At 34.0% G+C, this 15,301-nt stretch overlaps 1 protein-coding gene across 1 annotated transcript in view; it reads left to right on the forward strand.

Annotated features, from left to right (window-relative positions):
* Window positions 1–15,301, forward strand: part of KIF5B (kinesin family member 5B) — a 52,291-nt gene that overhangs the window by 19,386 nt on the left and 17,604 nt on the right. The window contains exons 3-15 of the mRNA XM_004451662.4: window positions 2,557–2,630; window positions 3,622–3,726; window positions 4,752–4,800; window positions 5,358–5,413; window positions 5,547–5,634; window positions 5,776–5,900; window positions 6,508–6,612; window positions 6,756–6,901; window positions 7,816–7,964; window positions 8,293–8,486; window positions 9,563–9,631; window positions 11,352–11,558; window positions 13,100–13,243. Of these exons, the coding sequence (XP_004451719.1) occupies window positions 2,557–2,630; window positions 3,622–3,726; window positions 4,752–4,800; window positions 5,358–5,413; window positions 5,547–5,634; window positions 5,776–5,900; window positions 6,508–6,612; window positions 6,756–6,901; window positions 7,816–7,964; window positions 8,293–8,486; window positions 9,563–9,631; window positions 11,352–11,558; window positions 13,100–13,243 (1,511 nt within the window). The remainder of the gene's footprint in view (window positions 1–2,556; window positions 2,631–3,621; window positions 3,727–4,751; window positions 4,801–5,357; window positions 5,414–5,546; window positions 5,635–5,775; window positions 5,901–6,507; window positions 6,613–6,755; window positions 6,902–7,815; window positions 7,965–8,292; window positions 8,487–9,562; window positions 9,632–11,351; window positions 11,559–13,099; window positions 13,244–15,301) is intronic.

A 15,301-nucleotide genomic window follows, 5' to 3' on the forward strand; every position in this document is an offset into this window, starting at 1 on the left:
ACATGGAGAACACACAGCAGACAACGGGGGGGGGGGGGGGGGGGGAGGATGATGGGGAGAGAGAGAGAGAAATAAATAAGTGACTTTAGAAGTTTATGTGCTTTTGTCTCACTGTCTTTGTTTTTCCTGCTTATAAAGTATGAAAGAGGTAAACTGTCTATCTTCATGTATTTCTCGTAGAAATGATAAAAGTATATTTAAAAAGACAAGATGGCTTTAGAAAGATGCTGTGTAAAAAGTATAGTGTTCTAGCGATGGTAATCATTCAACAGGCATTTGAATTTCTATTGAGCACTGCTAAGAGTTAAACACAGTCCTAACCTTAAGGAGTTCACAGGCTGGTGAGGAAGGCAGACAAGTAAACTGTCAGTTATACTACACAGAGATGAGTGTTATGATTAACTGCAGGTGCTGTAAGAGCACATAGGATGGGAATCCTAGATTTGTTTGGGGGTGGGGTGGGGTTTCTAGAGTTGGGTCGGAGGAGAAGCAAAACCTGCGCTAATTTTAAAGGATGCACAGATAGAGTAGGAAGGAGAAGGGAGGGGTGCCCGCCTGGCAGGGAGATGACACCTAGGTGCTAAAGATGCCCATAGGAAAAGAGGGTATGGCATGTGGGGGAGCCACACTTAAGATAAAGTGGGATGATTAAAGCAAACAGTAAGATGATAAAATGCTAGTGGTAGAATATAGGTAGTGGTTATAGCATGTTCACTGTATCACTGTAAAATTCATTTAACTTTTCTGTATGTTTAAAGTTTTTTATAATAAAGTGTGGAGGGGTAGATTATTATCGAAAGTAAAATCAGGAATGGATTTGAAGGTAGGGAGAAGGAATTATGTTTCTAACAGGCAAAAATATTACAACTATGGTGCTACGTGGTCTATCTAGAAATCATATCAGTTGTCATAGTATCCCCTATACCCAGAGATATGTGAATGCTGAAGGTTCCTCAATCTCTGTAATTATTCTAGGAATTATGCTTGAATTCCCAAATATAGGTACAAGTAAATATGTTTACTATTCTGGGAGCCCTCCTATATTATAGTTTCACATAACTCAAATGTGCTGTGTTGTATATATGCTACTAAGGGAATCTGGGAAAGTCACCCATTTATTTACCTACAAATTTTTATTGAGTGATCTATTAATACTAGTTGCTGGGTAATTGTCTCATATCAAGAATGGACCTTTTACAGGACTAACAAAAATTAGAATTTTATTCTTAGGTTTTATGTAAGTAATTAAAAGAGATTAAGCAGGCGTGCTATGAACATTGAGAGAGATATATATAAAGGAAGTGAATTGGAAAGGATTTCTCAGGTGACTGCTTCAGAATTGCTGAGAGAAATGCTGTAGTTCCATCTACCTCTAATTGTGATTCATGAAATGATTTTACATCCCTTAAAAATTAAATCTTTGAAGGAAAGCTTCCTATGTTTGGCATCTCTCTAAGTTTGTATGGCAGATATCACAGTGGGTTGGCTTAAACAAAGGGAATTCATTGTCTGGTGGTTTTGGAGGTTGGAAGTACAAAATTTAGGTCTTCACGAGCTATGATTTCCCTGGAGTCTGTAGCGTTCTAGGACTGGCTTGTCACAGTCCTGGTGGTTCCTTGGCTTGCATCTATACGTCAGTGATAAGGGGATCAGCCTTATTCTCTAGCTTCTTCTGATCACACCCACATTTCCTCTGCATATGAGGATACTTGTCATGGATTCATACCCACCTTGATTCAGTTTGGCTTCTTTGAATAGGATCTTTAAAGACCCTATTCAAAAATGAATCCACACTTGTCTCTTTTTTTTTAAATCAATAAAAACATGAAATGGCTTGTTTACTACATTAGCTTTCCACTATTACCTTCTTCTGTTTCCAGCAGCTTCTCTTTTTACTGTAGGTTCCTTCTAGAATAGAATGTAATTTCATAGTGCCTTTCTTTTTGCCACAAACAACAGAACAAACACAGTTTCTGAAAGCTGGAAATCAAAAGGTTATCTTCTTGTTCTCACATTTTCTTTTTTCCGTTTCACCTAATAAAGGAAAACAAATGTTAATGGTGGATGGATCTTGGGGTAGACAAAGGGCTAGAAAATACATATTTTATAATTTCACAGGAACCTTAAGATAATTGATTTTGAAACAGTGTTTGGCATGTTATATTTGGTGGGTGGGATAAAGAGGAAGATAAGAGTTTGTGAGATTTAACCACCAGCTGACTAGCAATCAATAGTCCTGTTTCTAAAAACTAATTCATAATTTGCTTTGGAATGCAGATATACTGACATTTGAGGTATTTACTGATGTAAGAAAATTGTAAGCAATGGAATTTAAAATTCATTTCCTGTTGACCAGAGAAGCTAATCTGGGCCTAAGAGAAAGTAATTACTTAGATGAATCATCACTAAGAAGATGCTATTAAATGTATTGTCTAATTTTTTCCTTTAAAATCTTTTATAAATCTTTTATGTACTAAACTTTGACTTAAGTAATTTCTTATGAATTTTCCTTAAGAAAATATCTCCTAAAGTATAAAATCTCTTATTTTCTCATAGATGTACTTGAGGGATACAATGGAACAATATTTGCATATGGGCAAACATCCTCTGGGAAGACGCACACAATGGAGGTAACATTTTATAATCTGCGCTTGGATATAGTTGGCAGTAGAGATAGAACATTCATTACTTGTAAAATTATTTTACTACTCTTAATCGGATTTATTTTCTCTTTATTGCTTTTTCTCAGCCACATATTAGTATACCTGTAACATCTTTGTTGGAATCTAATCAATTCCTTAGTTTGAATAGTGAGGGATACCTGTATGTGAAAAATATATCTAGCTTTGTTTTATCAGTTAGCATAAACACAAAATAATGAACATTTTAGAGTCTCTTGTTAGCTTTATAAAAAAATTAGTTTTTCCATTTTGGATTTTATTAAATTTTTTTCCTGTATAATTTAGGAAATTTTTAGTGCTTTTATGTTGTTGATTTAATTCATGGTATTAACTTTTCTCCTCTCTTGTCCTTCCCCCTCCCCTCCCTCTCTGTTAAGAAAGTTGCCACACGAATCAGTGCTATTAATAATTGATGTGGACCTGCTCTAACTTTGCTTTTAGAAAACAGCCTTTAATCTTCTGCCTTTGTTATGGATCATCTACTTTATCTTTTATCTGAGTGTGCTACTTGAAGTAATTGACTGCTTATTTTAGTGCCGTTCCTATTACTCACCTACATAAAGTTAGAATCAGAAAAGAACAGGGACATTCCTAGCACCCATGTAAATTTGACTTAAAGTAGAAGGAAAACTGCAGATTTGTATAGAAAAAAACTAAAATCTTTTCTAGAATATGTTTGTTTACAAGCATGGATAATCTAAGTCTGATTAAATGAAAATCTAAGGTCAGTAAGATAAGCCATGTGGTTGACATGTAAAGTATTAAATGTAATTTACTAATAATAAATGTAATCATTGAGTTGGAGTTTTATGAGTATTGTAGAGCCATTTCTACCAAAAATAAGAGTTCTTATCCTCTATTGCCTGTAAACTGTAGATTGAAAGTTTGCTTTTTAATTTGTACTTTATAATTTAAGAAATCTGGTTTGTCTTCTCTTTAGGGTAAACTTCATGATCCAGATGGCATGGGAATTATTCCAAGAATAGTGCAAGATATTTTTAATTATATTTACTCCATGGATGAAAATTTAGAATTTCATATTAAGGTAAATTCCTTGGGGGAAGGTTATGTTTTAATTCATACCTTTAAAAAATTCTATTCCAAAAAAATAACAAATGCTTATTTCTTCCTTAATTTTTTTTTTAAGATTTATTTTATTTTATTTTATTTTATTTATCCTCCACGCCACCTGTTGTTTGCGCTTGGGTTCTGTTTATTGTGTGCTCTCTGTGTCTGCTCGTCTTTTTTTTCTAGGAAACACAAGGAACTGAACCTAGGACCTCCCATGTGGAAGGGAGGTGCCCAATTGCTTGAGGCATATCCGCTCCCTGCTTGTTGTGTTTCTCATTGTGTCTCCTTCTTGTGTCATCTTGTTGCATCAGCTCACCATGCCAGCCCCTCGTGTCGGCTTACTGTCTTGCTCATCTTCTTTAGCAGGCACTGGGAACCAAACCCATGACCTCCCGTGTGTTAGACAGGCACCCAACTGCTTGAACCATATCCGCTTCCCTCTTTCTTAATTTTTAAAAATTGTTTTTTTGAACTATATAGTGGAAAGATTGTTAGGGTTAGTAAACTTGGATTCTTATTTTATCTATCACTAGATTACCTTAAACAAGTTACCTAAGTCTCTCTTGTCCTTAGTCTCCTTGTCTATAAGGTAAGAGAGTTTGCCTTACTATAGAACTCAGGTTCCTACCATTCTAAATAGTCTGACTCATTTTAGTTAAAAGTATGTAAAGGAAATTGCTTTTTATTTTACTATATTGGCTTTTTTTTTTTTTTAAGAGGCACCAGGGATTGAACGTGGGACTTCATTGATGCAAAGCAGGTTCTCGACCACTGAACTATACCCACTCCTGCTTTTTATTTTAGTTATTTAAACAGTTTAACTCATTTATTTCTTCCCATTAGAATGTAAGCCATGTCTGATTTGTTATTTACTCTGTCCCCGTAGTCTAGACAATGCCTATCACTCAGACCTCAGTCAATATTTAATGAGTAAGTAAATAAATCATCTCATAGTTTTAATTGCTTTTTTTTTTCTTTTTTCATTTCTTTGCCCTTTAGGTTTCATATTTTGAGATATATTTGGATAAAATAAGGGACCTATTAGATGGTAAGTTAATTCCTACTTGTTGATGAATTTTTAAGTAGCACTTGTTACGTTTTTTTAGTTGTAAATGTGAGGTGATTTCTTAAGAATCTGTGAAATTGACTTCAATTTGTAGTAAACTGATGCTTTAAGATCTTTTTGTAGTTTTAATTGAATGCCTTTTCACATCTAGAATAACTTGTTTAAAGTACATTTTTATGGGTACTTCTTATGTAATAATTAAGCATTGGACCAGGAGTTAGAGAACCTGAATCCTGGGTCCTAGCCTTCTATCAGTTGTCAATTAGATGCATTATCCTTGGGCAAACAATTGAATAAATTACCCTGGCTTAACATTCTTATTTACAAAATGGGGGTGGTAGAGGTTGAATTAGATCTAAAATTCTATTGCTGTATATAAGTCTACTATTTCCACAGGGTCTTGATTTTAGTGATATAAGTATACCTCTTATCATTAGGTTGTTTGGAGAAGGAAACAATCAATTGAATTAGATATTTCATAGCCATTGTGAAAGTTTAGGAGACTTGCTCATACTTAAAGAGTTTTTTTTCCTTTTCAGTTTCAAAGACCAATCTTTCAGTTCATGAAGACAAAAACCGAGTTCCTTATGTAAAGGTACTTCAAAATAATATAGAATGATTATTGAGACAAGCCCTGTAATGATTTTTTAAAATATTTTTATTGAATAATTTTTAAAAATATTTTTATTGAAAGTATGCCAACATACTTTTTAAAAATTGTTTTATAGGGGTGCACAGAGCGTTTTGTATGTAGTCCAGATGAAGTTATGGATACCATAGATGAAGGAAAATCCAACAGACATGTAGCAGTTACAAGTAAGTAGAATATTTATAAAACAGTCTTAAAGTTTCCTTATCCAGTTAATTATAACATTTTTAAAGTGTAAAGTAATGCCTTAGAGCAATATTCGTAATGTGAAGCCATGCTTGTTTATAGTTTATGTAATTTCATTACAGATATGAATGAACATAGCTCTAGAAGTCACAGTATATTTCTTATTAATGTAAAACAAGAAAACACACAAACGGAACAAAAATTGAGTGGAAAACTGTACCTGGTTGATTTAGCTGGTAGTGAAAAGGTAAAGTATATATATTCTGGTAGATATCTAAGCATGTTCATAAACTTCAGTGTCATTTTGCATTTATGCAGTATTTGTTGCATCGTGAAAAATTTTATCAAATTATATTTGGGAATAATTTTTTATGCCAATGCTTTATTATTAGATAACAATGTGAATGTTATTTCCAGATTTTTATATCATTTGGGCCATAGTCCAGGTCAACCAATAGTGTTACCTTTGTCTTAAGATGAGTGTTTTTTTAATTGAGAAATTGTTCAGTATATATCCAGTTGGGAATTTTAATTAGTTGTTTCTTCCTCATTTTTGGTATCTGAACTGTCTCTGTTTCTGACAGTTATGGCATCCATATTATGCTTTAACAAATTTTAGAAGGTTCCTCTCTTCTAATATTAACAAAATGAACCTAATAAATCAGTGAATGAAAAGAGTTGTACTCAAGAAATAGTGATACCTTAAAGTAAATGCTTCTTGGCAAATAACATCATGAAGCAATTCACTTTTTTTTTTTCCTGATTATTGCTGACCTCTGAACTTTTTGAAAATTTAAAGAAAATTATTTTAAACTTTTAATTTTCTTTACATTCTTTCGAATTCTTATGTATAGGTTAGTAAAACTGGAGCTGAAGGTGCTGTGCTAGATGAAGCTAAGAACATCAACAAGTCACTTTCTGCTCTTGGAAATGTTATTTCTGCTTTGGCTGAGGGTAGTGTGAGTATACATGTCTTCTGCTTACCTGTTTTTATTTTTAGAGGAATTATTTAAATATAGAGTATTTGTGTGTGTGGATGAACATGTGTGAGAGAACGATGTATTGTGGGTAATTTTCTTCTTTTTCTTTTCTTGATATATAGACATATGTACCATACCGAGATAGTAAAATGACACGAATCCTTCAAGATTCATTAGGTGGCAACTGTAGAACCACTATTGTAATTTGCTGCTCTCCATCATCATACAATGAGTCTGAAACAAAATCTACCCTCCTATTTGGTCAAAGGTCTGTTGTTAAAAAATACAAAGCCTAAATGAAAACAAGCCTTACGTTTATTTTATTAAATCTGAGAAAATGTCGAATAGATATTATTCAAATCAGTGCATATACTCCTTTTTAATTGAGAGACAGATATTACAATACAAGCAAGACCTCATTTTTAGGCTGCTTAGGGTTTGTTTGTTTTTTAATGTTTAAATTTTTTTAGGTTGCTTAGGTTTGAATTCATTTTAATACAATTTAAGTTAAATTTTACATTAGTCAAATTTATGTGAAAAGTTTTAGCACTAAAGAAAATAGCGTTGAATCAGATAATGAAATTTTTAAAATGCTGACAAATAATCCTGTGTTAAACCTATTGACATAATGTGATAGGTTCAATCTATGTGAGATAGTTAGTCTAGAAAAATTAATAATAATGATTCGATTTTTTGATCTTCAGTAATTTCTTAATTCAGTCTTGCAAATATATTGGAAAAATAAAGGCTTTTGGTTTGATATTCTTTTAAGCATTCAATGAAATTTTTAAAATGCTGACAAATAATCCTGTGTTAAACCTATTGACATAATGTGATAGGTTCAATCTATGTGAGATAGTTAGTCTAGAAAAATTAATAATAATGATTCGATTTTTTGATCTTCAGTAATTTCTTAATTCAGTCTTGCAAATATATTGGAAAAATAAAGGCTTTTGGTTTGATATTCTTTTAAGCATTCACAGATATTGGGGCTAACTCAAATTTAGTTGGATTATGAATAAGCATTATATTGATTATAGTTTTCAGGATTTAGTCTAAAAGATAACTGGACAAAAATAATTAAATTACTTAACTCTATATATATATGTTACATAGAAGTATAGATACCATTCAAAAGTAATTAATTTGTCACATCCTTTTTCCTCCAATTATTTCTGTTAGGGCCAAAACAATTAAGAACACCGTTTGTGTCAATGTAGAGTTAACTGCAGAACAGTGGAAAAAGAAGTATGAAAGAGAAAAAGAAAAAAATAAGACCCTACGGAACACCATTCAGTGGCTTGAAAATGAACTCAACCGGTGGCGAAATGGTAAGAACTTAAGAATTTGTTTTCAAGCGTTTGGGGATCATCAAATAAAATATAATATGGTATTTATATTTTATTCTGATGTGACCTGTGATAATATGTTTTGGAGGCACAGAGGGCAATTAAGGAAGCTATGGAAGTCGTGAGATGGCAAGGTGCCTAGATTATGTTGTACACAATAAAAATAACAGGATTTGGTGACTAGATTTAGAAAGTGGGGGAGAGTTGATAATTCCAAAGTTTTCAAATCTCAGGAACTAAGCAGATAGAAAGGTGGTAAGACAAAATTAGCTTTAGGCATGGATTTTTATTAACCATTATCTTATTTTAGGTGAGACAGTGCCTATTGATGAACAGTTTGACAAAGAGAAAGCCAACTTGGAAGCTTTCATAGTAGATAAGGATATCACTATCACCAATGATAAACCAGCAGCCACAATTGGAGTTACTGGAAACTTTACTGATGCTGAAAGAAGAAAGTGTGAAGAAGAAATTGCTAAATTGTACAAACAACTTGATGACAAGGTAGGTATTTAGGTATTATTCATGTCCTATTTTGTTTTAGAATAATATTGACATAGATATTTTCTAATTTCAATATTGTGGGTCCTTGTGATCTATATACATCATCATTAATTTCTGTTAAAAATAATTAAACTAGCAAAAAATAAAGCATCGTAATTTCATCAGGTTTACTTTTGTCCAGAAACTGGGCATTTCTTTCCCTCAACATATTCTCCCCACCCCCATCCCTGTTCTATTATAAGCTAAAAGAACTTTCTAGAGGACATTTGGCTTTGGGTCATTGGCGAGCCTGAATCGAGTCTGAGAATCCTAGTAAAAGATGATGCAAGAAATTCAATGTGGGGAACAGAATAGGGTAGAAATAATGTCTTCCTGCTTTACTTATATCACTAATGTCAGTAGCATGAAAAATAACGAATTACAAACTGAATTAAAAAGTAAGCAAGGACAAGAGCTATAAAGAAGAAAATAATTCTAGTTTTTTTGTTTTAGGTAGAGGTGGCAGATGTGAAGTGACTGCGCAGCCATTATTTTCAGTAATAGTATTGTGCATGTTGATTCTTTTTTAGCATTTAAATTATTTCATGAGTGGCTTTCATAAACATAGATCTTTCATCTTGTTGCATAAAAAATGTAAGCTCCAGGGGAGCAACTCTGACTCAAGCAGTTGAGTGCCTGCTTCTCACATGGGACATCCTGTGTTCATTCCCTGGTGCCTCCTAAAAAACAAAAAAACAACAAGCAAACAATTGGGGGAGAAAAAACCCAACTCAGGGGAGCCCATTTGGCTCAGTGGTTGAGTGCTGGCTTCCTGCATGTGAAATTCTGGGTTCAATCCCTGACTCTGATACCTTTTTTAAAAAAATTTATATATATACATATATGCTCCGTTTATTGATAAGTGGAAGGAATTCCTTCTGTTTTTTCAACATTTTCTTAAGAAAAGATTAAAAGAGCTTTGTTGAATTTGGAGAAATGGTTTTAATTTTGGGGATGTTAATCTTTTAGAAAAATATTCACTGAAACAAGACTTGGTTCTATTTTATTTTTTTAACTGGATACTTTTAAATTTCTAGGATGAAGAAATTAATCAACAGAGCCAGTTGGTAGAGAAATTGAAGACACAAATGTTGGATCAGGAAGAGGCAAGTTGAATACCTTTCATATTGCTTCCAGAAAAGTTTTATAGTTTGTCATTAACATTTAAGTATATAAGAGATGAAGTAGTCTGGCCAGAAGTAGCTGTTCCTTTTGCCTGAGGCCATGGTAACTTTTGATTGCATTCCTGTTTAGAATATCTGGAATCCTTGCTATAACATCTGTTTCCACTTACAGCTAGAATGAAGTCTTGGAGTCTGTTGTACATTTAAGAATAAACTTTTGTAGGGAAAATAAAAGCTGAAGGAATTTACAGAGCTCAAAATACACTAGAGTATATTTTAAATATTCTTGAATATGTGTGTGCTTCATTCTGTATATCTTGTATATAGAATCAATAGATTATATGGATTTAAGCCAAGATTGACTTAAAAATTTTTTTTTTTTAGTTTTTTTGTTTGTTTGAATTTCATCTAATTGGAGGGGAGAAGAAAGCTTTTTTAGCATTCATTGTTTAACATGTATCTTTCTAACACTATCTTCTGCCTTTCTTGTTTCGATGAACAATACTAAGCACCTTATTCTACCCAAAATATTTCTAATTGGTCCTGTGGAGAAGGCTTATAAAGGAAGAAAATATTGGTTTCTGAGTCCCATTGACTGTCTTTATTAATTGTATAATCTGGGTATGATTTGTAATAGTGATGCCACGTGAATAAAACCATATTTTACTTCTACACCATTTCTGTCTATCCAGTCACTTTTTATTTCTGCCATCTTTACTTTCATTGTTCTTCCATGTTTCTCTTCCTCTCACCTAGTGTGGCCCTTTATTTTATCTCACCTGGCATAGCTAGGCATGATTGAAAATGATTCTTCATTTAAGGTTTCTGTTGTTGTTGGTTTTGTTTTTTGTTTGACAGTAACAGTAAGAACATACTTATCTACCATGCCCCCCAGGGTGTCCAAATTAATCCTGTTCAAATCATCTTTGTACTTATGTCATCTAGTACATTATTTCTCAAAGAGGCACTAGCACCATTTTGGGTTGGATAATCTGTCATAAATGTTGTACACTTAGCATTTTCCCATTATTGATACTCCCATGCATTTCCAGGACCTCCACTTAAAAGCCACTGACCTGGACAGTTGAGTTTATTGTCCTAACTAGTCTCTTGGCTTCCTTCCAGTCTAAATTTTATATGCTGATACTATGTCTTCCTGAGACACAGCTCAGATGACACCCCCTTGCTGCCCAAAGAAATCTCAACTTACTAAGCAACTCTTCAAAGTATCTACTACTTTCTTTCTTATTTCTGTGTATACAACTATAGATTTGGAATGCCTTTTTATATTACATTAATTAACACATGACTAAAATCTACCCATCCTGACCGCTTTTTCCATGAATTTCCTCACTCCAGATATGACCCTTTCCTGTGCTACCAAACACTTTACCTACCGAGTCCTGTCCTCTTTTGGCTCTTATATTTCTATCTTCTACTACAGATATTTACATACCTATCCTCTTTTGTACTAGGCTTCTAAAAGGCAAAGTCTTTGTTTTCCTTCCTGTCTCCTAGTGTCTAGCACAGTGCCTGCACAAAGTAAATGTGTGGGAAATCTGTTGAATTAATGAATGTTGCCAAACTTTCTAGCATCCACGTTTCATTCCCTTGTGCTTAGCAAATGGTGAAGCAAATAGATTTCTTTTAAAAGCCTATATGCTTATTTTGGTGAGCATAGATATTTTACTCTTTTGTGTAGCTTCTAGCATCTACCAGAAGGGATCAAGATAATATGCAAGCTGAGTTAAATCGCCTTCAAGCAGAAAATGATGCCTCTAAAGAAGAAGTAAAGGAAGTTTTACAGGCCTTAGAGGAACTTGCTGTCAATTATGATCAGAAGTCTCAGGAAGTTGAAGACAAAACCAAGGAATATGAATTGCTTAGTGATGAACTGAATCAGAAATCGGTATGATATAGTTTTGTTTTCTTTCTTAATACTACAGTGTAAGTATTCTTAATTGGACAGTTGTTTAGATTGCTTATTTCGGTATAAGCCCAACACTGATAACATCAAGTCTCAACTTCTTTTCCTTCTATATAGTAAGTCTTAAGGTAGAGGAAGAGGGTTATCTTTTTCTTTCCTGAAGATCTATGTAAAATGAAAAGTTAGCTCCTAATAGCTTGGTAAAGCCTATTAGATGAATGTTCAAACTACATGTTAAGAAACTTGCATATAAAAATAAAATCATTTAGTCAACTAAGTAAATTATTTGAAGTAGTTATAAGGATATGCACCTTCATAGAGCTTATGTTTTATTTACAGTTTTATTTCTAACACTTGGCCATCCCTACCTAGCATGACGTAGGAGGATCTTCTTTGTGGTTCCTCATTGGTGGGGACTTTTACTTGTTATTTATTATAACTTTAGGGCAGGGATTTCCAACCCACAACAGCAATGCCAAAAATGATTTATAGCTATGATTGCTCCTCCTGTCCTTAGAGCATCACCAGGATGAACTGTCATTTTTCTTATGATTTTGTTGTTATGGCTAGCTCCTTGTTTGGAAGGCAGCAACTTTAGCTGGACTCATAATCATTGTCTACCACTTATTTCCCTACCCATATTCACCTGTGTTAAGAAGTCAGCACTCTTGAAATAACATTTTTAAAAGGTTTTCTGCCCCTGGTGAGTTCATTTTCCCTTGTTAATCTCCAAAGTTACTGTTATAGATTAATACTCTGAAGATCAAGATACCTTTATAACCCCTGCTTATATGCATTATTAGCAAATGTAATTACTGTTTAGAATTTTCTTATAGCTCTATAAGCAGTATTCCATGGTCCTTGGTGAACAATTTTAGTCTTCAAGACAGTTGTATTAGTGTGGTAGTTGAGAAGCTGAAATCTGTAGGCACTAAACTGGGAATAGAATTTGTAAACCCCTAGTGTTCAGCATATTTTATATGCTTACAATATTGCTGTTCAGTTGTTACAGAAAATGTGTGGTTAATTTAAACATTTATGGTAAATACATGTTGTGTTACTAGACTCACCAGGTAACCAGTATTATATTGCCGATTAAACTGGGTAACCATAAATAAAACACCTGTCCACCTTGAGAACTGTCACTTCCATTCTAGCATTTATTTACTCAGACTCACTTTCCAAAGATAAGCTATAATATAGTAATAAATGAAAATTGAATCTAATTAATTTTGAAGTTTCTATTTCTAGGCAGAAAACATTGCTCAGTTTCAAAAATTTAGTGAAATAACACGAACTACCTGCTCTTAATGGAATATAATATGACTATTTTACAGTATATTAAGTTTATAAGTTTAAGCTAGGAACTATCCCAGAATCTAGTATCTAGTTAAACAAAATAAAAGCAGAAAATGTGTGGTTTTGTGTGTGCTGGGTGGACAGCTTGAAATGCCTTTGAATAATCATGTGAATTTTCATTTAGTAGATTTAACTGTACATTTTTGTTTGTTTGTTTCTGTTAGGTAACTTTAGCAAGTATAGATGCTGAGCTGCAGAAACTTAAGGAAATGACCAACCACCAGAAAAAACGAGCAGCAGAGATGATGGCATCTTTACTAAAAGATCTGGCAGAAATAGGAATTGCTGTAGGGAATAATGATGTAAAGGTAAATATAATAATGTAATATTTAAGTATAATATTCTTTATGCAATTCATGCTTTTATTTACTATTATTTATTTTTCACAGAAGTCTTTTCATATCCGTTATCCTCACAACAGCCGTTCATGATAGGTAGTATTAACTGCATTTTAAATAGGTGGAGAAACAGGGAGCGAGTTAGGGGGGCACACAGAAACATACTCAGTAAGTAGCATATATTGGGCTTCATTTCTGGTGCCTTCCTCTACTCCTCACACATTTTGCACTTAGAAATTATGTTAATAAATTGTCATACATGAAAGTGTATGACAGTTTATTAGAACAACAGTGAAGGTAGCTTAAGGGGTAAAATGATTCAAAAATAAATTGGCCTATGGTCACTTTATTTTTTGTTTTCTTTTGTTTTTCTTTTTATATTTATGGTCACTTTAAATGTAAGGGAAAAGTGTTGCTAAATACTGGGTGACTTCACAATATGACTGAACTGCAGGAAAGGTGTTAAAAATTTTCTTTGTAGATTTGCAGCTTGTTTTTAGAAGAATCTTTTCATTTCATGTTCAAATCATAATTTAACTGAAAAGGTGGTAAAGACATAAAGAGTGGAAATGGCTTATTTTAGTGGCAGAGCCAGAAATAGCATAAAAGAATCTGTGGATCCTTAGTATTTTCATCATTACTACATAATTCTTTTCCTGTTAACAACATTGGTAAGCACTGATTGAGTACCACTTAATGTTTTTTGTGTGCGTGTTTTGTTTTTTTTTTTTTTTTGTATTTTGCATTGGGTTTCAGGCTTTTCATTGTATAGTTCTTCGAATTTTGACAAAAGCATAATGTCATGTATCCACCATTACAGTATCATATAGAGTAGTTTTTCTACCCTAAGAAATACTCAGTGATTCACCTATTCCATCCCTCCCTGCCACCACCCCTCAAACTCCTGGCAACCACTGTTCTCTTATTTTTCAGAATGTCATATACTTGGAGGTATCTAACCTTTTCTGACTGGCTTCTTTAACTTAGCAATATGCATCTAAGAGTTCTTCCATGTCTTTTCATGACTTCATAGCTCATTTCTTTTTATCACTGAGTAATACCCTATTTTATGCATATCCCACAGTGTCTTTATTCATTGACCTGTTGAGGGACATGTTTTTATTTATTTCTCCCTATCCCCCTTCGCTGTTTGTGCTTGTCATGTCTGTTCATTGTGTGCTCATCTTCATTTTGGAGGCATCAGAACCGAACCTGGGACCTCCCATATGGGAGGGAGGTGCCTGATCATTTGAGCCACCTCTCCTCCCTGCTTTGTTGTGTCTCTCTTTGTGTTTTCCTCCTTTGTTTCTCTTTGTTTCATCGTCTTGTTGCATCAGCTCACCACACCAGCCCATCATGTCAGCTCAGTCTTGTTCGTTGTCTTTAGGGAAGGCACTGAGAAGAGAACTTGGGACCTTCCATGTGGTAGGTGGGAGATCAATCACTTGAGCTATATCCACTTCCCTGCTTCCAGTTTTGGGCAATTATGAATAAAGCTGCTGTAAACAAAAACTGAGTACAAGTTTTTGTGTAGACTAAGTTTCAACTTATTTGGGTAAAATACCTAGGAGTGCAATTGTTGGATCATATGGTAAGCCTATTTTTAGCTTTGTAAGAAACTGCCCACTTATTTTTTTCTTTTCAAAGTAGCCATACCATTTTGCATTCCCTCCAGAAATTAATGAGAGCCCGTTACCACATATCTCTGTCAGCATTTGGTATTGGCAGTTTTTTAGCCATTCTGATTAGGTGTGTAGTGTTATTTCATTTTTTTTTGATTTGTAAACAACGCCTTAGGGAAGTAGACTTGGGTTAGGGCGTCCGTCTACCACATAGGAGGTCCGTGGTTCAAACCCCAGGGCTCCTTGACCCGTGTGACCCACGCACAGTGCTGATGCGCACAAGGAGTGTGCCCCATAAGGAGAGCCGCCCAGCGCGAAAGAAAGTTCAGCCTGTCCAGGAATGGTGCCGCACACACGGAGAGCTGACACAACAAGATGATGCAACAAAAAGAAACACAGATTTCCG

Source organism: Dasypus novemcinctus, chromosome 5, assembly GCF_030445035.2.
Source record: "Dasypus novemcinctus isolate mDasNov1 chromosome 5, mDasNov1.1.hap2, whole genome shotgun sequence".
Lineage (NCBI taxonomy): Eukaryota > Metazoa > Chordata > Mammalia > Cingulata > Dasypodidae > Dasypus > Dasypus novemcinctus.